The sequence below is a fragment of the Aegilops tauschii genome, chromosome 2 (genome assembly GCF_002575655.3).
Source record: "Aegilops tauschii subsp. strangulata cultivar AL8/78 chromosome 2, Aet v6.0, whole genome shotgun sequence".
Taxonomy (NCBI): Eukaryota; Viridiplantae; Streptophyta; class Magnoliopsida; order Poales; family Poaceae; genus Aegilops; species Aegilops tauschii.
In genome coordinates this window covers 385415609-385438778 of record NC_053036.3, presented here as the reverse complement: position 1 = coordinate 385438778, position 23170 = coordinate 385415609, and the positions used below count along the sequence as shown (strand labels likewise).

The following is a 23170-nucleotide window of genomic DNA, read 5'->3' as shown; positions in this document are numbered from 1 at the left end:
TTATATATTCTACTTTTTTTGAGTAAACATTATATATTGTACTAGGACCATGCGAGCAGCGATGACGTGGTTTAGCCCTCTCTTAATAGGCCGACAAATATGTAGTTTGGGCCCAGACGGAGCGTTTGTTTGGTATTTGTTGGATCGGCTTAATTACTCCGTGACCCGGCAGCTAGCACTCAGCAGGCATCCCTCGAAAAAAAACACCTAGCACAGATGCTATAAGAAAACCAGCGTTGCCAAAAATGCAGCAAAAAAAGAAAAAAAAACGGATAAGCAATATAGGGGGAAGCATGAGCGAGGCTGCGAGTGATACGCATCGCCCCCCTTTCAATGCCTCCTGGAATTTATAATTTTTGGGATACACAACACGAAATGCAAAACATTGCCTCATCAAATGCCTAGACGGAGTGCTTGCTAAACTTGGCCACCAAAATTATACTCCCTCCGTTCCTAAATACTATAAGTCTTTTTAGAGATTTTCCTACAGACTACACGTGGAGTAAAATGAGTGAATCTACTCTCTAAAACATGTCTATAAAAAGACTTGTATAAGAGTGAACTCTTGGAGTGAAGACAAGACAATTTTAGGACCATTCGAGTAGTAAAAGCGATCCAGTGGGCCGGTGGCGGGCTGAGCGTGAGACCCCGCGGGGCGGTTTGTAGTACTGTAGTATATAATATTCGACCAGGCAAGCGGCGGCGGCGGCGTGGTTTACCATCCCTTCCCTTCTCAACCCCACAAAATCCACACGAGGTTAAGGAGGCGGAGGCGGCGGCGGGGAACTCAGGGGAAAGATGGAAAGCGGGTCAGGGAAGGGGACGGAGGGCGGTTCCGGCAAGGAGCAGGAGATGCAGTTGGATCTGAGGGGCGATCTGGGCTAACTCAAAAAGAAGCAGATGAGGAAGGAGAAGGAACTATCCAAGAAGACGGAGAGCGAGTCCGGGAAGGGGACTGAGATCGAGTCCGGCAAGGACCAGGATGAGAAACTCAGGAAGGAGCTTAAGAAACTCACCAAGGAGTATGAGAGACTCAGGTTTGAGTTGTCTCAGGAGGGGGAGGGGACGGTGCGGCATTTTGACAAGAATCCGCGGCAGAGGAAGGGGATGCTGAGGGATCTGGAGATGGTACTCAACAACATAGAAATCGAGTTAGGGAAGGGGACCGAGAGGGATTCCATCAAGGAGCCGGAGATTGAGAGGGATTCTGATTCCGATTCTGGCGATGAGGATTCGGGGTCCCTCATAAGTATGGAGCCCCAACCCCAATTGGGAATCAGCAAGGGGACGGTGAGGGATTCCAGCAAGGAGCCGGCGATGGAGAGGGATGAGATGAAGGAGCTCAGCAAAAAACAGAGCAAACTATTGAAGCAGAAGCAGAGTTGCAAAGAGTTTTCAGGGAAGCACCAAACCCTGGTAAAGGAGCTCATCTCCGCGGAGAGGGAGCGCACAGACTTGCTTGTCTCTATTACCCCCACGTTTTCTCTCTGGAAACAAGTGGATTCTCAAAAAACATGGCGGAGACAGCCATACCCTGCAGCTAGGGATGATGGGGAACAAGACCTTGCAGACTACCTCAACTCAATGCTCCAAGCCATGGAGGACATGGGCCATCGGATGCTATCTATGTTGGATTTTCTCAACAAATCCGATTCTCCAGGGCCCATCTGCTTGTACAAGGCCAGCGAACTGCACACTACTGCTGTCAGATTAAATATGCTCATCTCCAAGGAATTCAATACGGACCAGCACCCGGAGACGATGCAGGTGCAAGAGGAGGAGGATCTTTCCGTCGACTTGTTGAGTCTTTTCACCAAGTATTCTCAGTTTCCAAATAATTACGACAACACATTGTTTATGGAGGAGGATGAGGAGAAAAAGTATGAGGTCGCTAAGGTTGAAGAGGAGGAGCAGGACAAGGACCAATCCACAATGGAGTATCTCAAGGAAAGGATGGACATCGAGCAACAATTTTTCGCCTATGACCGGACATACTGGGAAGACGTGTGGGGCAGCAGGATCGGACGTTGCGGTAGATTTATGGATACAAGTAAGTAACTGCCTTTATCCTTGTATCTGGTAGTGGTGGTAATATTTTCATGCACCACAATGCTTCTTCATTTCTCAATTATATATTATCATAAAAGAAATATCAGTAAGAAGACATGAAGTTAAAATGGCATTTATAATAGACTCGATGGATCATTCTCCTGGTAGTCCAACATCCTTTATGTTTCTTGCCTTTAGTAGTATTGCTTTGTGTCTGCAGCCCCGTCACCAATATTCCCCATTGCTTGCAAATAATATTATTATACCTTAGAAGCACTTTGCTATCTTGGTGTACGGATCCTCTGTAAGTGGAGGAGTAGCAGTGTTAGAGCCCTCAGGTGGAAAATCTGTAACTGTTGCACTTGGTTGCCCGAGTTGATTAGAGGGTGGTTCGTGCCACCTGGACACTGTCTCAGTAGAGTCCACTTGGAAGAAATGGCCTTCAGCATCTAGAGAATTATCTGTTGGGGAAGCCACAAAAATAAACTGTTTACCCACCAACTTTAGGTAACTCAGATGGCTTGTGCCCAGCTTGATACATAGAGCTTGCCACAAATAGATGCTTCCTTTCCTGTGATTATTTCTCGCTGTTGTCCTCACATTTTAATTGCGCAAATGTTGAATCCATTTGGATCTTTACGGTCGCCGTTTTATCGCATCTACAGATATTTTGCGCCTGCCATGATAAATGTAAATTGTGCAAATGATGAATCCATTCGATCTTTAGGATCGCTGTCTTGTCGCATTTACAGATATTTTGTGCCTGCCATGATAAAACTGTCAGGTGGGTTGTGTACTTTTGAATAATTGACTGAAAAAAAAGTTATCAATTGTAACACTGTGATACCTTGGGACTGGTGTAGTAACAGGACAGCATGGACACTTATGAGTGTCTCTCTCTGCTTAAACCTTTTTTCCAGCAATCCTTGGAATTTCTGTGCCACCAGTTGTCCGTGGAAATCACCTCAGTAATTCGAATCTTAAACTTACAGCCCTCTCCCTTTATGGATAAAGCAGAATTTTATAATCACAAATTGATTGGAAATACTGTATGCAACATTAATAGATGGTAGTAAACTCAAGCCTGCATCTCTCTTTACTCAAGCCTGCACCTTGACTGATTTCTTTGCACATAGTGCAACACACAAAGTAGACAACGGTTGGGCAGCAAGTGAGGGGCGCCGGGAAGGGCCTTACGTGAGAGGCAGGGGCGATGATGCGTGGGTGTTTGAAGGGTATGAAGAAGAGGTGGCATATGGTTTGTGACCGTGTCAACCGTGTTTAGTAGTAAATCTGGGCAGTAGTTTCAGCAATGTAGGGGTCTGTACATATTAGAATTCTGGGCAGTAGTTTCAGCAATGACGAAGCTTACTTTATTTGCTTATTCATATTAGAATTCTGACATTTGATGCTTGTTTTTTGTGCTGCAGCCATACTGAGCCCTATGCAATTTACACACTACACACCTGGTGGCATCCATTCCCCTGCTGCTGTCGGCGGTACTACTCTGCAGATCTATTCAGTCAAGATAAAGGATTTAAGAGGCTTGAACTGGCCACTCAGAGTGTACGGTGTGATTGCTGCTCGAGACACTGTGGATCACAACCGCAACATTTTATTCTCTCGGTCAGAGTTTAACTACCAAGAACTCAATGAACAAGTATGTACTCTATTCAGTTTTTTGCTCATTTTCATTTGTTTGTTCCTCCTGACTTTGTAGTGCATTACGATTAGGTGTTTACAATGATGGTATAATGCCTTGCAGGATCCTTGCTTATGCTTGACTGGTCCGTCTCGTGCCATTGTTGTTTCGGGACATATTGACTTTGAAGTTGAACTTCAAGTAACCGATGCAGCACAGTCCCAAACATTGATCAGCTGTAGAGAGCGTTACGGCAGTACAGATGATTTTTTTTCTTCCTTGGCCAGCGTCACTGATGGTGGTGATGGACGGACTTTTTTGCTCTCCAACCAGAGCTGTACAACTGAGGTAACCCTTGACCAACTTGATAGATCACTCCAAGCTACCATCGTGGGTGTACGTGTTACCAAAGGGCATTGGCCTTTTAAGCATGGATGCCGAGTTGTTTGCTGGTGGTCTTCTGCTGCTCCGATATGTTCCCGTGACACCACTTGTAGGCGAGTTGTGCTGTTTGATCACCGTGGTAAAGGAATGCGTAGAGGATCAGATGGGTACCTTCATTTGTCAAGGAAAGTGATTTCCGTAGAATCATATGGGACACTGAGAGTGAGCATTGAAGCTTATGGCAAGTCTGGTCGCCATATTGCTCGGAAGGATAGTATTGACTTTCCTGTTCAGAAGTGTCAAACAAAGACGCTTACTTGTCCAGTTGGTGATGGTGGCGCCACCGTGGAGGTTACTGTAGCTTGGTCGTTGCTTGTGAAGGAAAAGATGTATCTCTCACTCGTTGATTGTCCTATGTAAGGTGTATCACCGATTGCCCTGCCATATAGTAATGTAAGGTGTCAAACTGACTTGTGTCTATCATCAGATCATATAACTATCTATGTCGGAGATCATATAACGATCTATGTTGGTGCTGACAACAATTTATATGTTGTGAATCATTCTATCTGAGCAGTTTGAGGGCCAATTCAGATTTTTTTTTTTTATGTCCGATTGTCTTTCTTTCTTTTGGTGAGTGACTATTATTCAGATCGTTATATGTCAGCCTTCTTTTGGCTAGGCTAGATTTTCACGATCTAGCTCCGGACTCCTTTCTTCACGTCTCGGCGTTCATTATCACATGCGAGGCCTTCCTCCGTATCCCCCACACTTCGGCTTATGGCTCAAGACCTTTAATGTGAAGCCGAAGGTAGTTGACGGGAAACAAGCGGAGTGCGGTGATGCTGCAGTGAGCAAACTCACCAATACTCCCTGGCCAAAGGGCTCTTTCACGGAAACTTTCGACCTATGGCAGCGGGATTGGTTTTACATTACTGAACCCCATGGTATCAAGTGGGCAACTACACCTGCGTTCCGATCTGGCCTCCGTTACAGCTTGCATCATGGATTAATAAGGGGCTGGACTGGGGATCCGTTGATGAAGTGCAGACGCTGCAAAGCCACATTCGGAGCCTCATTGAAAAGGACACCGGTCTCATCAACGTAATCCAAGTAATGCTAGTCCGTTGGGTCCTACCGTGCTAGTGACGGCCTCTCCGCATGTGGAAATTATTCTTCGGGACACGAAAACAGTGGCCGGATATTACAGAGGACATCGGCCTTGACTGCAACCATCCGGATACCTCGGTAAGCACTCGACTCCTGAACACAGATTAGTTAAATTTCTCATAACAGTATACTGAGAAAACCATACTCGGCCATGGTTGGATAAAGAAGGCGGAGTGAATTAGGTGTTCGGCCCCTCTTCCCGAAGACTCAGCTGATCCGGTGTTAACAAGGATGCTGGCTCCGGCACCATATCAAGTGCCGGCGAGGGAAGATAAGGAGGAGAGCAAGAAGGCACCTCGTCCGGGGAGATTGGAACCCCCTCTTCCGAAGACGAAAGGGAAGGAAAAACTGACATCCCTTCTCCCAATGGGAAGAAGAGGACCGCCTCCGAAGACTTGAAGATAAAGGCTTCTAAGCGAGGGAAGATATCCCTGTTAGGAGGTTCTGGTTCGGGAGGCAACGTTGCCACGCAATTCCTCCGCAGGGACAAGCCCTTAGCTGAATCGTAAGTGAACAAGGGTGCTTTAAACATATCCCGTCCTTTCCTGGTTGCAGGGGTAATATTTAAAATATATGTTTGCAGTCCGGCATGCAGCCTTCCTCAACAGTCCTCCTCTTCGGGGGATCTTCTTCCAGATATGATGGAGAGCGAGACGCTGATGACCCACAAGTATAGGGGATCTATCGTAGTCCTTTCGATAAGTAAGAGTGTCGAACCCAATGAGGAGCAGAAGAAAATGACAAGCGGTTTTCAGTAAGGTATTCTCTGCAAGCACTGAAATTGTAGGTAACAGATAGTTTCGTGATAAGATAATTTGTAACGGGTAACAAGCAATGAAAGTAACTAAAGTGCAGCAAGGTGGCCCAATCCTTTTTGTAGCAAAGGACAAGCCTGGACAAATTCCTATAATGAGAAAAGCGCTCCCGAGGACACATGGGAATTATCGTCAAGCTAGTTTTCATCACACTCATATGATTCGCGTTCGTTACTTTGATAATTTGATATGTGGGTAGACTGGTGCTTGGGTACTGCCCTTTCTTGGACAAGCATCCCACTTATGATTAACCCCTATTGCAAGCATCCGCAACTACAAAAGAAGTATTAAGGTAAACCTAACTGTCGTGGAATTGTCCCGGCAGATGTCCTCGAGCTAGGACTTAGTCGTGGAGCCATCGCAGCTAGGAAGCTTAAAGGGGTTAAACGGGACAAGGAACACGAGGGTTATACTGGTTCGGCCCCTTACGGTGAAGGTAAAAGCCTACGTCCAGTTGAAGTGTTATTGATTAGGGTTTCGATGACCAGGGAGCTTGATTGCTATGCCTGGCTCTCGACGAGATCTTCCTTGTCCCTAAACCGCCGCCGGGTCGTCCCTTTATATAGAGAGGTTGACGCCCAGCGGCCCTCAGAGTCCCGGCCGGCTCATAACAGTGTTCGGCTCGGACTCCTAACTAACCTTGCCTTACACTACAAGTCTTGCCATACGGCGGTTTATTACTACGGGCCTTAAGCCATCTCCGGGTCTTAGGCCCGTTATTGACCCGCCGTCTTCAACTCTGGTACTGGGCTTCGCGTAGTAACCATCATGGGTAACCCGGCCCCTCCTGGGCGGGTGACTCCAACGGTTATATCCTCAACATTAGGCCCTAGATTGATTTGAGCCGGCTCATGTCAATCTTCAATCCTTTCGATAGAAAATCTTCCGGCTTACAGTTGTGTGAAGGCTATAACCCGTCGTGACGTCATCTTCTGGATTCCGGGTAACCCGCCGTGACGTCATCTTCCATTAAGTTTATTTCTTTATTCCATTAAATCCCAACGGATCTTATCTTTAATAGTTATCCCGAAGATCGAGGCGCCTCTGGGGCGAGATAATCACGCCGTGACCTCCTCGTTTCTCGCGCTCACTTATGAGCTTCATCTTATAAATAGCCCGGCCCATGAGCCTCTCAGCCACTCGTCGCCTCCATCTTCTTCCTCCTCTCGCCACTGTGCTGTCGCCCGAGCTCCGCCGCCGCCGGCGCGGATCTCCTCGTCCTCTCCAACTCCGGCCGCTGCATCAACCTGACGTGTCCAGAGAAAACGGCGGCGACCTCCGCGACTCACCAGCACCCGTAAGCCCTTGCCACTCCATAGAGTAGATCCACATTAGGGTTCTTTGCTGTTCTTCCCGTGTTCTTCGCCGTTCATCGTGAGCTCTTGATAGATTTCATTATTACCACCCTTTCTTGATCTTTAGACTGTATAGAACTGTTGCGTAGTTGTTTCACACTCGTTCCCAATGTATATAGATCCATTTTCATTGCATAAAGGCTCCGTTCGAACCTATGAACTTCTTCTGCGCCTGTTTTAGGTCTAGAAACTTTTCCTTTCCAGTCGATCGTTTGATCCAGAATAATTACTGTGATCTGTGAAACTTGTTTGCGCCACACTTAGTCAAAAATTGCATCTGTTTAGTTATGGCGGCTCATATCTCCGGCTTAAAAGAGGCCACACGCTGTAGAAATTTCCGGCTCATTCATAATAGGGCTTTAGACAACTGGAATTACTGACGATGCCCTCAGCGGCTTAGATAACCCGATGCACTTAGCCATATGTCATTAGGCCCCTTCATAAGCCGCCACTTTAAACATTGAAACTGTAAACTTCCTCCGGCTTATAATTGAACCAGACATTTTCTTTTATCATAGGCTTCCGTCTTTCACAATGCCTCCCAAGGCTCCCAAAGCACCCATCACGTGCAACTGGATGAGGTCCAACGTCACTGACGAAACCTTAGCGGACTTTGTGAAGACGGGTTACTTGCCCAAGAAGGATGTCATGTCTTACCGTGCCCCTGACCCGTCAGAGGAGAGACCGCAACCAAGGGATGGTGAGGTGGTAATATTTGCTGATCACATGAGCCGGGGCTTCGCACCGCCCGGCTCAAAATTCTTTAGAGATGTGCTGAATTTCTTTGACCTGCGGCCACAAGACATAGGACCCAATTCCGTGTCAAATATATGCAACTTCCAAGTATTCTGCGAAGTCTATCTTGGAGAAGAGCCCAGCCTGCTGCTCTTTAGAGAGCTATTTTATCTGAACCGCCAGAATGAGTGCGCCAACAGGCCGAGCCTGGAACTTGGTGGAATCTCCATTCAACGCCGTAGAGACTGCCTCTTTCCTTACGCTGAGCCGCCCAGCCATCCAAAGGACTGGAACCAGACATGGTTCTACTGCCAGGATACTTCGCCGGCTGACGAGAGCCCTCTGCCCGGCTTTCGTGCCCTGCGTCTGGAGCCAAGCCACCCTCTGCCAGACAAACTATCTCAGGCGGAGCGTCAACCTCTGATCCCCACCATCAATAAGATCAAGGCTCTCCTGGGAAACGGCCTCAACGACATTGATCTGGTCTGGGTTTGGATCTCCTGGCGGGTGATCCCTTTGAGCCGCCGCCCCGGCTTAATGTGTGCTTACACGGGCCGGAAGGATGACCCTCTGCGGCACAGTCCCAGTGATCTTCCTGAGGATGTTGTGGACGACATGACCAAGTCTCTCCTGAATGAGAGCTTAGCCGACTGTGGGAGAACCGGCCTGGCTCCCTTCTGCCAAGCTAACCCGGCTCCGGCGGTAAGCCACTGACCTGAACACCTTGGTCTTCCTTTGAATAGTTTCCATCTGAACTTTAAAAAATCTTTGTTGTATGTTTCAGGCTAATGACAAGTTCTGGAAGGTCAAATATGACCATGAAGCGGCCAAAAAGGCCAGGAAGGCTAAGAAAGCCGCCAGGAGAGCCGCTCCCCGCAAGAAGGGAAGCAGGCCTACTGCCTCAGAGCTGCTTCAACTAAGTGACAGCTCCGAGTCAGAGGTACCCCCTGAATTTGTAAGCTCTTGTTTTGTTTCTTGTTTATTCCTATCCACCTTATTGATACTAACCATCAGTAGGATGACACCGGAGCAAGTAACCCGGTGACTGAAGAGGTAATGACACTTTCCTCCGACTCGGACCCCTTGCCAAGGCTGAAAGTCCGAAGAGTAACCCGGAAAGTAAGATTTTCGCATCCTTTAGCTTATCAAGATCCTCAATTTCTTTTAAAGCAACAGATTCATGAGAGCCGGAGGCAAACCCGGGCCAGCAAGGATGCAGACCTCTCCTCCGGCTTACCTGAGGCATCAAGAAAGCGCCGGACTGAGGTTATCTCCAACTTATACCCTTTTCATCCTTTGGCGGGTGTCACTCGTCAACCGCTCAATTCGTCTGATTCAAATTATCAGGAAACTTCACCTTCCTCTGGTGACTCTATGCAATCAAACTTGCCGGCTTTCAAGACCGCACCCGGGTAATGATGATCATCTCTTGTTGTGCTTATCTTTACTCATGCTTTGTACTAACCTTTTGTCCTTTCAGTGCCCAGGCAAAGCTCAGCAAGAGGGCGAAGAAGAACAAACCGGTCGAAGACCCGGTCTTGACTGAGCCGGAGGTTTCAGCTCAAGAGCCGCCAGCTGCCTCTGCTCCTGAAGCCACCGCTCCAACCGACGAGCCAATCACAGAGACTTCCGCTAACCCGGAAATCTCCAGCCCAGCTCAGCCGGTCGATGACCCGGACGTGGTAATCACCCGGACGGAATTTGTCGAGCCGGGGAGACCCACTGCGCTGGCTAAGTGCTCTGCCAAGGAAGAGTTGCTAGAGCGCCGCAGGGCCAAGCTGGACATCACCAACTACGCCAACCTGAGCATTGGAGATATCATCTCCGGCTATGTCAATCAGGTGCACAGCAGCCGGGACCTGGAGATTGACATGGTGAAGCAGATACAACAGAAGTCTGAGGTACCACTCTAGTGCTTACTGTATAGTCATCTTTACCATACTAGCCCCCAAGTCTACTACTTATGATAGAATATGTTGTAGACTTAACTTCCGGCTTACTTCCATGAACCGGTAATTTGTAGATAGAAACTTTCGACATGCATTAGCCCCCAAGTGCCAAGTGTCTTTGCTTGGAAAGTGCTTGGGACTTTAAAATTGCATAATAATTATTCATACTATAACCCGGAAACTGTACAGGCTGCTTGCAAGAAATTTGAGGCTGATATCTCTGAGCTGAAGAACCGCCTGAAGACTCAGGAAACTGAGACCCGGAAGGCCAACGCCAAATTTGAATCCAGTATTGCTGCTCAAGAGAAGCTGAAGAAGAAGTTTGAAGTTGAAAGGAAGACTTGGGCCGAAGAGAAGGCTGCTCTGGTAAGCCGAGCCGAACAGGAGGAGAAGGCTCTGACGGAGAGAACCGCCGAACTCTCCGGCTTAAAGCGCCATGTGTCACAGATGGTCGCCGCAATCTTCGGTAAGTCATTCTGCAGACTTTAAATAAGCTTACAGTCTTTATGTCTCATAACTCTTATCATTGCTAGCAGCTTATCTTACTTTGTTAAACAGGTCCCAGAAGCGCCAACCTCAACCAAAATGTATTGACCAAGCTGAAGGCCGTGTACACTTTGGTGGAACAACTCTACACCGGGTCACAGCGCGCCTTGGCCGTTGTGGCCCTGTCCAATGAGGTTCCGACTCATCTGGCGGATGTACTTCGCCGGCTTGCCGTTCTTCCTCAGCGTTTCCAAGAGCTGCGATGGGCCTCTGCAAGAGCCGGAGCCATAGCTGCTCTGAGCCGGGCCAAGGCCTTCCTCCCGGAGCTAGACCCGGCAGAGATCGCACTTGGATATCCCAGTCTGAAGGAAGACGGCACTCCCTTTGACCAAAAAGATTTTGCTGACTGTGTGAAGAGTGTGCGCCCAGTGGCTACCTTAATTGGGAATGACACCGACCTCACCAAGTATCAGCCGGGTTATGACTCGGAGAATCAGAGGATCCCCACTCCACGCTACGAAGCAATCAGCTTGATCCCTCCGACTCGTAAGCATACCTTCGCCCCGGAAGTTGACCAGGCCGGGTTAATTGACGAGGAGGCTCAATTTGAAGCTTTGAGCGGCATTGACTGGAAATCGTCAACTTTCCAGGTCATAGGAACAGCCGGAGGAGCGGAGAGGGATGAGCCGGAAGCTTCGACCCGGCAAGCATCTTGACTCTTTAGGCGGCCCATGATTATGCTTGTTAAACAATGCTTCACCCTTTTGGACTCGGGGAGTCTTGTAATAGAGTAGGACCAACATTTTAACTTTATTGTGCCATCGTGCACGTGTTAAATGCTTAACTCCATTGAAGTTGCTTCCTTATATTTCTCCGGGTCATAATTGATCATTTATTTTCCTTAAGCTCGAATAGCTGTTTTTAACCATCCTGCATAGAAAAACAAGTCACAAGTCTCTAGGCGGCTTACCGCGCTGAGAATCATAGTCTCATACATATAACCCGGAATATGAATCTAAGTCAGCAAAGACTGGCCCTCAATTATATCCTTGATATAACCATAATAGCATACTTACAGGCCTTCAAGTATACTTCCGGTTCGTGTAACCCGGATAATAAGGTTGGTACCTCAACTCCGGTTTACCAGTTTTGATAATGCTTTTTGTGTGACTAACACTGTGAATCAAAGTTAAGTCGGCGGAATAAGAACCGCCGTGTACACTGTTGATACAACCAGAAGAACTTGTTGTAAATCAAAACTTGGGGCTTCCAGTTCGAATACGACCAGAGACCCGTCCCAAAGGGGTTAAGCTAAGATTCGAATGCGATCATATAGCCCCCAGTGGGTTTGGCGATGCCGATCAAGAGGGTACCGACAACTATGTTCTCTTTGGTTCGAATACGACCCATGTTTGAACAGGAAGCCCCCAAATGACCTTAAGAATTGTTTAACGACGCTGATTCGAATGCGATCCACGTCGGTTCCCAAAGGGGGTTGAGCTATGATTCAAATATGATCAAAGAAAACTCCCCAATGAGCTTGGCACTTTTGCCAATCAAGTGGGTATCGACAGCTATGTTCTCTTTGGTTCGAATACGACCTATGTTTGAACAGGAAGCCCCTAGGTGATTATATTGCTTATGGCTAGATTCGAATACGATCATAAGCCGGATCCACCTCCAGTGACCATGTGATGGTGTAATGGAAACAACACTTTTACCTTTGGAGGAGAAAAGGACAGAGGTCCTGCTTTATTATTTAACATAATATATACATGGCTATAGAAATATGTACATTATGAGAGCCGGTGGCTCAAGTGTAATAAGGCCGAAGCTGAGCTATGTTCCACGGCCGACGGGTCTCCTCTTCCGATTTGCGTGAATCTTTATGCTCCCGAACGTCAATAAGGTAGTATGACCCGTTGTGCAAGTTCTTGCTGACCACAAAGGGTCCTTCCCAAGGCGGGGATAGCTTGTGTGCATCTGTTTGATCTTGGATGAGCCGGAGCACCAGATCATCTTCCTGGAAGACCCGGGATTTAACCCGGCGACTGTGATAACGGCGCAGGTCTTGTTGGTAAATCACTGAGCGAGCTGCTGCCACGTCACGCTGCTCGTCCAACAAGTCAAGAGCATCTTGGCGCGCCTATTCATTATCCGCCTCAACATAAGCCGCCACTCGAGGCGAGTCATGACGAATGTCACTGGGGAGGACTGCTTCCGCTCCATAAACCATGAAGAAAGGCGTGTAACCCGTAGACCTGTTAGGAGTAGTGTTGATGCTCCATAACACGGAGGGTAACTCCTCCACCCAACAACCCGGCGTCCGTTGCAAAGGGACTAAAAGCCGGGGCTTAATGCCCTTCAAGATCTCCTGATTAGCTCTCTCAGCTTGACCATTGGATTGAGGATGAGCCACTGATGAAACATCAAGTCGAATATGCTCTCGTTGACAAAACTCCTCCATAGCGCCCTTAGATAAATTGGTGCCATTGTCAGTTATAATGCTGTGTGGAAAGCCAAACCGAAATATCACCCTTTTCATGAACTGAACCGCCGTGGCTGCGTCACACTTACTAACTGGCTCTGCTTCAACCCACTTTGTGAACTTGTCAACTGCCACCAAGAGGTGGGTCTTTTTATCCTTGGACCTTTTAAAAGGCCCAACCATGTCCAGCCCCCAGACCGCAAATGGCCAAGTAATTGGAATCATCCTCAGCTCCTGAGCCGGAACATGAGCCCGTCGCGAGAACCTCTGGCAACCATCACATTTACTGACCAAGTCCTCCGCATCAGCATGAGCCGTCAGCCAATAAAAACCATGACGAAAAGCCTTGGCCACAAGGGATTTTGAGCCGGCATGATGGCCACAATCCCCTTCGTGAATCTCTCGCAAAATTTCTTGACCCTCCTCAGGGGAAACACAACGCTGGAACGCTCCCGTAACACTGCGGCGATGCAACTCACCATTGATAACAACCATTGACTTAGACCGCCGGGTTATTTGTCTGGCCAAAGTTTCATCCTCAGGCAAGTCTCCCCGGGTCATGTAAGCCAGGTATGGCACCGTCCAGTCCGGGGTGATGTGGAGAGCCGCCACTAACTGCGCCTCCGGGTCAGGGACAGCCAAATCTTCCTCTGTAGGTACCTTAACAGAAGGGTTATGCAAGATGTCCAGGAAAGTATTAGGCGGCACCGGTTTTCGCTGAGAGCCCAGCCGGCTTAATGCATCAGCCGCCTCGTTCTTCCTGCGATCGATGTGCTCTACTTGGTAACCCTGAAAGTGTCCAGCAATGGCATCAACTTCACGGCGATAAGCCGCCATGAGAGGGTCCTTGGAATCCCACTTGCCTGATACTTGTTGAGCCACTAAGTCTGAGTCGCCGAAGCACCTTACCCGGCTCAAGCTCATCTCCTTAGCCATCCGAAGACCATGGAGCAAGGCCTCGTACTCAGCCGCATTGTTAGTGCAAGGAAACATCAACCGTAGCAGATAATGAAACTTGTCACCTTTGGGGGAAGCCAATACAACTCCAGTCCCCGAGCCCTCCAATTGCCTGGACCCATCGAAGTGAATAGTCCAATATGTATTATCCGGCTTTTCCTCGGGCACTTGTAGCTCTGTCCAATCGTTGATGAAATCCACCAAAGCTTGAGATTTAACAGCAGTGCGTGGTACGTATTTCAGACCATGAGCCTCGAGCTCTATAGCCCACTTAGCCACTCTTCCTGTGGCTTCTCTGTTTTGGATGATATCTCCAAGGGGAGCAGAACTAACCACAGTGATAGGGTGACCCTGGAAATAATGCTTAAGCTTCCGGCTTGCCATGAACACACCATAAACAAGCTTCTGCCAATGTGGATACCGCTGTTTGGACTCGATGAGCACCTCGCTGACGTAATAAACCGGCCGCTGAACCAGATGCTCCTTACCCTCTTCCTTGCGCTCCACCACCACAGCCACACTGACGGCCCGTGTGTTAGCAGCTACATACAGTAGTAAAGGCTCCTTGTCAACCGGAGCAGCAAGGACTGGGGGCTCCGCCAGCTGTCTCTTCAAATCCTCAAAAGCAGTATTAGCAGCATCATTCCAGACAAAGTCATCCGTTTTCTTCATCAACTGGTACAATGGCATGGCCTTCTCACCCAAACGGCTTATAAAACGGCTTAAAGCAGCGATACGACCCGCCAGGCGCTGGACGTCGTTTATACACGCCGGCTTAGCCAGAGAGGTGATTGCCTTGATCTTCTCCGGGTTAGCTTCAATGCCTCTATTAGAAACCAGAAAACCCAAGAGCTTGCCTGCAGGAACACCAAAAACACACTTGGCCGGGTTAAGCATCATCTTGTAGACCCGGAGATTATCAAAGGTTTCCCTCAGATCATCTATCAAGGTTTCCTTCTCCCTGGACTTAACCACAATATCATCCACATAGGCATGAACACTGCGCCCAATCTGGTTATGAAGACAGTTCTGCACGCAACGCTGATAAGTCGCCTGTGCACTCTTGAGTCCAAAAGGCATAGACACATAAAAGAAGGCTCCAAAGGGAGTGATGAACGCCGTCTTCTCCTGGTCCTTAACTACCATTTTAATCTGATGGTATCCAGAATAAGCATCCAAGAAACTTAAGCGCTCGCAACCCGCCGTAGCATCAATGATTTGATCAATACGGGGAAGGGCAAAAGGATCAGCCGGACATGCCTTGTTTAAGTCCGTGTAGTCCACACACATCCGCCAGGTGCCATTCTTCTTGAGCACGAGCACCGGGTTAGCTAACCACTCTGGGTGAAAGACTTCAACAATAAACCCGGCCGCCAAGAGCCGGGCCACCTCCTCACCAATGGCTTTCCGCCTCTCTTCATTAAACCGTCGAAGGAATTGCCTGACCGGCTTAAATTTCGGATCAACATTGAGAGTGTGCTCAGCGAGTTCTCTAGGTACACCTGGCATGTCAGAAGGTTTCCATGCAAAAATGTCCCTATTCTCACGGATGAACTCGATGAGTGCGCTTTCCTATTTTGGATCCAGATTGGCACTGATGCTAAACTGCTGAGATGAATCACCTGGAACAAAATCAACAAGTTTAGTTTCATCAGCCGACTTAAATTTCATTGCCGGCTCATGCTCCGTAGTCGGCTTTTTCAGAGAGGTCATATCTGTTGGGTCAACATTGTCCTTGTAAAACTTCAACTCCTCCGTTGCACAAACAGATTCTGCATAAGCCGCATCGCCTTCCTCACACTCCAAGGCCACCTTCCGGCTGCCATGAACCGTAATGGTCCCATTGTGACCCGGCATCTTGAGCTACAGATACACGTAACACGGCCGTGCCATGAACTTGGCGTAAGCCGGCCGCCCAAATATGGCATGATACGGACTTCTTATCTTGACCACCTCAAAGGTCAATTTTTCCACCCTGTAGTTGTACTCGTCTCCAAAGGCCACTTCCAATTCGATCTTACCAACTAGATAAGCCGACTTACCAGGCACCACGCCATGGAAAACAGTATTGGACTGGCTGAGGTTCTTATCAATCAACCCCATACGACGGAAAGTCTCATAATAGAGGATGTTGATGCTGCTGCCTCCATCCATGAGCACCTTAGTGAACTTATATCCTCCCACCCGAGGAGCCACCACCAAGGCCAAGTGCCCCGGATTATCAACCCGGGGAGGGTGATCCTCCCTACTCCACACAATAGGCTGCTCGGACCATCTTAAATAGCGTGGAACCGCCGGCTCAACAGCATTCACAGCCCTCTTGTGAAGCTTCTGATCTCGCTTACACAGACTGGTGGTAAACACATGGTACTGTCCACCATTGAGCTGCTTTGGATTGGTCTGGTATCCCCCCTATTGCTGTTGATGACCCTGGCCGGACTGCTGATTAAAGCCCCCTTAAACATTCTGAGGATTGGAATTTGAGCCGCCGCCCGGGCCATGAAAGCCGTCGGCGCCTGAGCCGCCGCCCGGGCCATTGTTGCCATTGAAGGCGTTGGAATTCTTAAAGGCATTCATGATTGCGCAATCTTTCCATAGATGAGTAGCTGGCTTCTCCCTAGAGCCATGCCTTGGACAAGGCTCATTTAACAGTTGCTCCAGCGTCGGGCCTGACCCGCCGGCTCGGGGAGGTGGCCTCCCCTTGCGTCGCTGGTTATTACCCTGTGAGCTTGCGTTGGCCACAAACTCTAGGCTGTCGTCGGCCTTACGCTTGCCACCTCCTTGGTTCGGCGGGTTATGCTGAGGACACTTGCCATTGCCGTTCTTCCTTCCCTTCCCTGTCCTTTCATCATCTGAAGCGGGGTCCTTGGTACTATCAGAGTCGACGTATTTGACGAGAGCCGCCATCAGCGTACCCATATCATTGCAGTCGCGTTTGAGCCGCCCGAGTTTCATCTTCAGGGGCAGGAAGCGACAATTCTGCTCCAACATTAAGACTGCAGAGCCGGCATCCATCTTATCAGATGAATGTATTATCTCTTTGACCCGGCGAACCCAATGCGTCGTAGACTCACCCTCCTGCTGTTTATAGTTAGTCAAATCCACAATTGACATAGACTGCCTACAGGTATCTTTGAAGTTTTGGATGAACCGGGTTTTCAGCTCAGCCCAATACCCGATGGAATTCGGTGGTAGCCCTTTCAACCAAGTGCGGGCAGTCCCATCTAACATCATGGTGAAGTACTTGGCCATCGCCGCTTCGCTGACCTCCAGCAATTCCATGGCCATCTCATAACTCTCGATCCAGGCTCCGGGTTGTAAATCAGCCGTGTAATTAGGCACCTTCCTAGGCCCCTTGAAGTCCTTGGGCAGACGTTCATTGCGGAGAGCCGGCACTAAACAAGGGACACCTCCAGTCCTCGTAGGGATACCCACATCGACGGAAGTCGTCGGATAAGCCGGGGGTGTCTGGTAAGCCGTCAACTGAGGCACTTGCTCCGCCTCTTGCCGTGCTCTGTCTTGGTCTGCTGCGCGAAAGGCCCCGTCATGAGCCGGGCGTGGCCAGGTGGCAAGTCACGGCGTCGGACATTACTTGAGCCGGTCGCTGAGGCCATGTGTCTGCTGTAACTCAGGCTCTGGCCTGGATGAGGGGTTGAATGGATCCTGTCCCGGCTATAAGAGTACGCCTCTTGCTGCGCCAGAGCCGTCTGAAGGAGTTCTCTGACCCGGCGGGTTTCAACAGCCGTTGGAGAATCGCCATCAATTGGGAGAGCCGCCAGCCGTGCCGCCGCGGCGACCATGTTTTCCAGCGGGTTGGCATAATGACCCGGTGGTATTGGCACGTACTGAGGCGGGCCCGGGTTCACCCGGGGAGGCCCCATCACTTGGGGTTGAATTGGCGTTCCAGTCCCGGGTGCTATGATCTCCGGCGGGTTACTAGGCCCTGCTCCAGGCGTGTTGAAGAGGTTTTGAGGATCGTAAACCGGAGGGAGTCGAGATTGGGCCTTTTGATGCCTCCTTCGCATGATCTCATTGGACGCGTTCTGATCCATCGTGAGCCGGAAGGACTGCGCCTGAATCAACTTTAACTGTGCCACCTCCGCGTCATGCTGAGCTTGATCCGCCGGGTCAACCGTAGCGATCAACAGGGCTGTCATCTTGTCCGTGAGATCCATCAGCACCTGAGCCGGCGAGGGCACCGGGTTTCCTGACCCGGCAGCAGGGTTTTGAACAGGCTGTGCACCGGCCATGAAGATTCCAACCCAGCTCGGTGGCTCAAAAGGGTCCGGAATGCTATCACCGTCGGAACAGCCCCTGAGCCTGCCATCTTGAAGTTGATACAACGAATTTGACTCATCCGTGGACGACTCGCCGTCAAAGCCGGCAGCCGTCTCATCGCCAGATCCAGACCCTTCAGAGAGTCCTCCATGAACACATCCCACAAAAGCGTGCTTCAAGGCAGGCAGAGCCCGGGCGGGTCGTGCACGCTGAGCCGTTTCGATGAGATCGGCGCAGAGATCCGGCTCAGGGCCTGGCTCTCCAATCTTGCCAATGAAGACATGAATTCCGCCAAAGGGGACCCGGTACCCATACTCAATTGAGCCGGCGTCGGGGCCCCAGTTTGCATCGTTGATGTAGAGCTTGCCGCGACGACTCTTGGTCATCCGGCCCATAGCGTATCCCGTGAGCCCTTCGAAGCTGCCCTTCAAGAACTCAAATCCACCGTGCGCCAGCCCCACGGTGGGCGCCACCTGTCGTGGAATTGTCCCGGTAGATGTCCTCGAGCTAGGACTTAGTCGTGGAGCCATCGCAGCTAGGAAGCTTAAAGGGGTTAAACGGGACAAGGAACACGAGGGTTATACTGGTTCGGCCCCTTACGGTGAAGGTAAAAGCCTACGTCCAGTTGAAGTGTTATTGATTAGGGTTTCGATGACCAGGGAGCTTGATTGCTATGCCTGGCTCTCGACGAGATCTTCCTTGTCCCTAAACCGCCGCCGGGTCGTCCCTTTATATAGAGAGGTTGACGCCCAGCGGCCCTCAGAGTCCCGGCCGGCTCATAACAGTGTCCGTCGGACTCCTAACTAACCTTGCCTTACACTACAAGTCTTGCCATACAGCGGTTTATTACTACGGGCCTTAAGCCATCTCCGGGTCTTAGGCCCGTTATTGACCCGCCGTCTTCAACTCTGGTACTGGGCTTCGCATAGTAACCATCATGGGTAACCCGGCCCCTCCTGGGCGGGTGACTCCAACGGTTATATCCTCAACACTAACCATAGCATGAAACTAGTGGATCCAAATCAGCCCCTTACGAAGCAACGCATAAACTAGGGTTTAAGCTTCTGTCACTCTAGCAACCCATCATCTACGTATTACTTCCCAATGCCTTCCTCTAGGCCCAAATAATGGTGAAGTGTCATGTAGTCGACGTTCACATAACACCACTAGAGGAGAGAAAACATACATCTCATCAAAATATCGAACGAATACCAAATTCACATGACTACTAATAGCAAGACTTCACCCATGTCCTCAGGAACAAACGTAACTACTCACAAAGCATATTCATGTTCATGATCAGAGGAGTATTAATATGCATTAAGGATCTGAACATATGATCTTTCACCAAATAAACCAATTAGCACCAACAACAAGGAGTAATGAACACTACTAGCAACCCACAAGTACCAATTTGTGGTTTTGATACAAGATTGGATACAAGAGATGAACTAGGGTTTTGAGAGGAGATGGTGCTGGTGAAGATGTTGATGGAGATTGAGCCCCTCCCGATGAGAGGATCGTTGGTGATGACGATTGTGATGATTTGCCCCTCCCGGAGGGAAGTTTCCCCGGCAGAACAGCTCCGCCGGAGCCCTAGATTGGTTCCGCCAAGGTTCTGCCTCGTGGCGGCGGAGTTTCGTGCCGAAAGCTTGCTTATGATTTTTTCAGGGTAAAAGCCTTCATATTGCAGAAGAGGGGCACCGGAGGGCCACCAGGGGGCCCACGAGACAGGAGGCGCACCCAGTAGGGGTGGGCGCGCCCCCCCACCCTCGTGGACAGGGTGTGGGCCCCCTCTGGTACTTTCTTTGCTCAATAATTCTTAATAATTCCAAAAATGACTTTCGTGCAGTTTCAGGACTTTTGGAGCTGTGCAGAATAGGTTTCCAATATTTGCTCCTTTTCCAGCCAGAATCCCAGCTGCCGGCATTCTCCCTCTTCATGATAAACCTTGTAAAATAAGAGAGAATAGCCATAAGTATTGTGACATAACGTGTAGTAACAGCTCATAATGCAATAAATATTGATATAAAAGCATGATGCAAAATGGACGTATCAACTCCCCAAGCTTAGACCTCGCTTGTCCTCAAGCGGAAGCCGATATCGAAAAATATGTCCACATGTTTAGAGATAGAGGTGTCGATAAAAATAAAATACGAACATGAGAGCATCATGATCAATCTTATAACAGCAACATATATAGATTTTGTCATATGATTTCTTATGCTCAAGTAACAATCTATTCACAATGTCAAGTATGGTTCAGAAACTTCATTGAGAACTAACAAACTATAATCTCAGTCATTGAAGCAATTGCAATTTATCATAACATCGGAAAGAGTCAAGAATAGAGCTTTTCAGCAAGTCCACATACTCAACTATCATATAGTCTTCTACAATTGCTAACACTCACACAATACTTATGGTTATGGAGCTTTAATCGGACACAGAGAAAGATAGGGGCTTATAATTTTGCCTCCCAACGTATTCACCTTTGGGTGATGTCAACAATAATAGATCATGCTAACTTACGTCCAATTTGATATATATATCAGGATCTTTCCAACACGAGGTGCTTGCCAAAGGATAAAATGAAAAGGGGGAAAGGTGAGGATCACCTTGACTTTTGCATAATGTAAAAGACATGAAGTAAAAGATAGGCCCTTTGCAGAGGGAAGCAGAGGTTGTCATGTGCTTTTATGGTTGGATGCACAAAATCTTAATGCAAAAGAACGTCACTTTATATTGCCACTTGTGATATGAACCTTTATTATGCAGTCCGTCGCTTTTATTACTTCCATATCACACGATCGTATAAAGCTTATTTTCTCCGCACTAATAAGTCATATATATTTAGAGAGCAATTTTTATTGCTTGCAGCATGACAACTTAATTACTTGAAGGATCTTACTCAATCCATAGGTAGGTATGGTGGACTCTCATGGCAAAACTAGGTTTAAGGATATTTGGAAGCACAAGTAGTATCTCTACTTGGTGCAAGGAATTTGGCTAGCATGAGGGGGAAAGGCAAGCTCAACATGTTTGAATGATCCATCACAATATACTTTAACTAAGATGTGAGAAAACATGACCCATTACGTTGTCTTCCTTGTCCAACATCAACTCTTTAGCATGTCATACTTTAATGAGTGCTCACAATTATAAAAGATGTCCAAGATAGTATATTTATATGTGAAAACCACTCTTTCTTTATTACTTCCTATTAATTGCAACGATGACCAAAACTATGTTTGTCAACTCTCAACAACTTTCATGCCTCATACTCTTTATATGTGAAGTCATTACTATCCTTAAGATCAGTATGAACTATTTATTTCCCTTTTTTATTCTTTCTATTTTCTCAAGATCATAGCAAGATAGCAAAGCCCTTGACTCAACACTAATCTTTATTATATAGCTCACGGACTCGATTACATAGAGAGATCACAAAGCAAAACTCAAAACTACTTCATACCAAAACTTTATTCTACTAGATCAAGATATTACTAAAAGGACCGAACTAAGTAAAACGGTAAAGAAAGGAGTGTGATGGTGATACGATACCATGGCACCTCCCCCAAGCTTGGCAGTTGCCAAGGGGAGTGCCCATACCCCTGTGATTATGTCCTCGGAGGTGGTGAAGAAGTAGTTCTTGATGATGTAGGTTTCTTCCTTAATTTGCGCTTGAGAATGGCATTTTGATCCCTTAGATCATCGATCTCCCGCTCAAGGCTTAATATCCTTTTGCATAGTTCCTATTTATTTTCCTGCAAGAGACGAAAAGGGATAAACTCGATCTTGGGTTTCTTTGCCTTATCAGGGAGGCTTGACTTTTTAAACTCCACATGCATGTCCCCCGGTTGAGGTAACGTGACTTCATCTTCATCTGAGCTCGTCTCCTCCCTTCCCTTAGGTTCATAGTCTTCTTCTTCCTCTATGGTCCAGCCACAATGCTCCAAGTCCCCGTAGACCTTAGGGTCTGCAAGGTAATCAGCCACATAGCTTTCCCCCTCCGAATCCTGGGACGACATATTGCTCTAATCTGCAGCAGAAACAGCTCGAAACAAAAACAGAAGATTTTTGCGTGATACGGTGGTCAAAACCTTCATGAGAATATATAATGAATTTTTACTGACCAAAAGAAGTATTGTGCAAGAAAACGGAGTCCGGAGAGCACACGAGGTGCCCACGAGGCAGGGGGGCGCGCCCAGTAAGGGTGGGCGCGCCCTCCACCCTCGTGGAGGTCTCGTGCACTTCCCGGACTACTTCTTCCTATCCTAAATTCTTAAATATTCCAAAACGGAGAAAAATTGCTATGGAAACTGTTTTGGAGTCGGTTTACTTACCGTACCACATACCTATTCCTTTCCGGAGTCTGAAACGTTCTGGAAAGTGTCCCTTATATATTCCTCCAGGGTTACGGTTTCAATAATATTAGTTTCAACATTTATAGGATTGCCTGAGATATAATGTTTGATTCTTTAACCGTTCACCACCTTCGGATTCGTGCCTTCGAAGTTGTTGATTTTTACGGCACCGGAACGATAGACCTCCTCGATAACGTAAGGACCTCCCCATTTAGAGAGAAGTTTTCCTGCAAAAAATCTTAAACGAGAGTTGAATAGCAACACATAATCACCTACGTTAAACTCACGCTTTTGTATTCTTTTGTCATGCCATCTTTTAACTTTTTCTTTAAACAGCTTGGCATTCTCGTAGGCTTGGGTTATCCATTCATCAAATGAGCTAATGTCAAATAACCTCTTCTCACCAGCAAGTTTGAAATCATAGTTGAGCCCTTTAATGGCCCAATATGCCTTATGTTCAAGTTCGAGAGGTAAGTGACATGCTTTTCCATAAAC

General features: G+C 48.2%; 1 protein-coding gene across 1 annotated transcript; it reads left to right on the top strand.

The window, feature by feature from the left end:
• Window positions 1–711: 711 nt before the first annotated feature.
• On the top strand, window positions 712–4664 carry LOC109757263 (uncharacterized). The gene is made up of 3 exons (XM_020316081.2): window positions 712–2050; window positions 3480–3709; window positions 3815–4664. The coding sequence occupies exons 1-3, from the start codon at window positions 901–903 to the stop codon at window positions 4493–4495; spliced, it is 2061 nt and encodes a 686-aa protein (XP_020171670.1). The 5' UTR covers window positions 712–900; the 3' UTR covers window positions 4496–4664.
• The last annotated feature ends 18506 nt before the right edge of the window (window positions 4665–23170 follow it).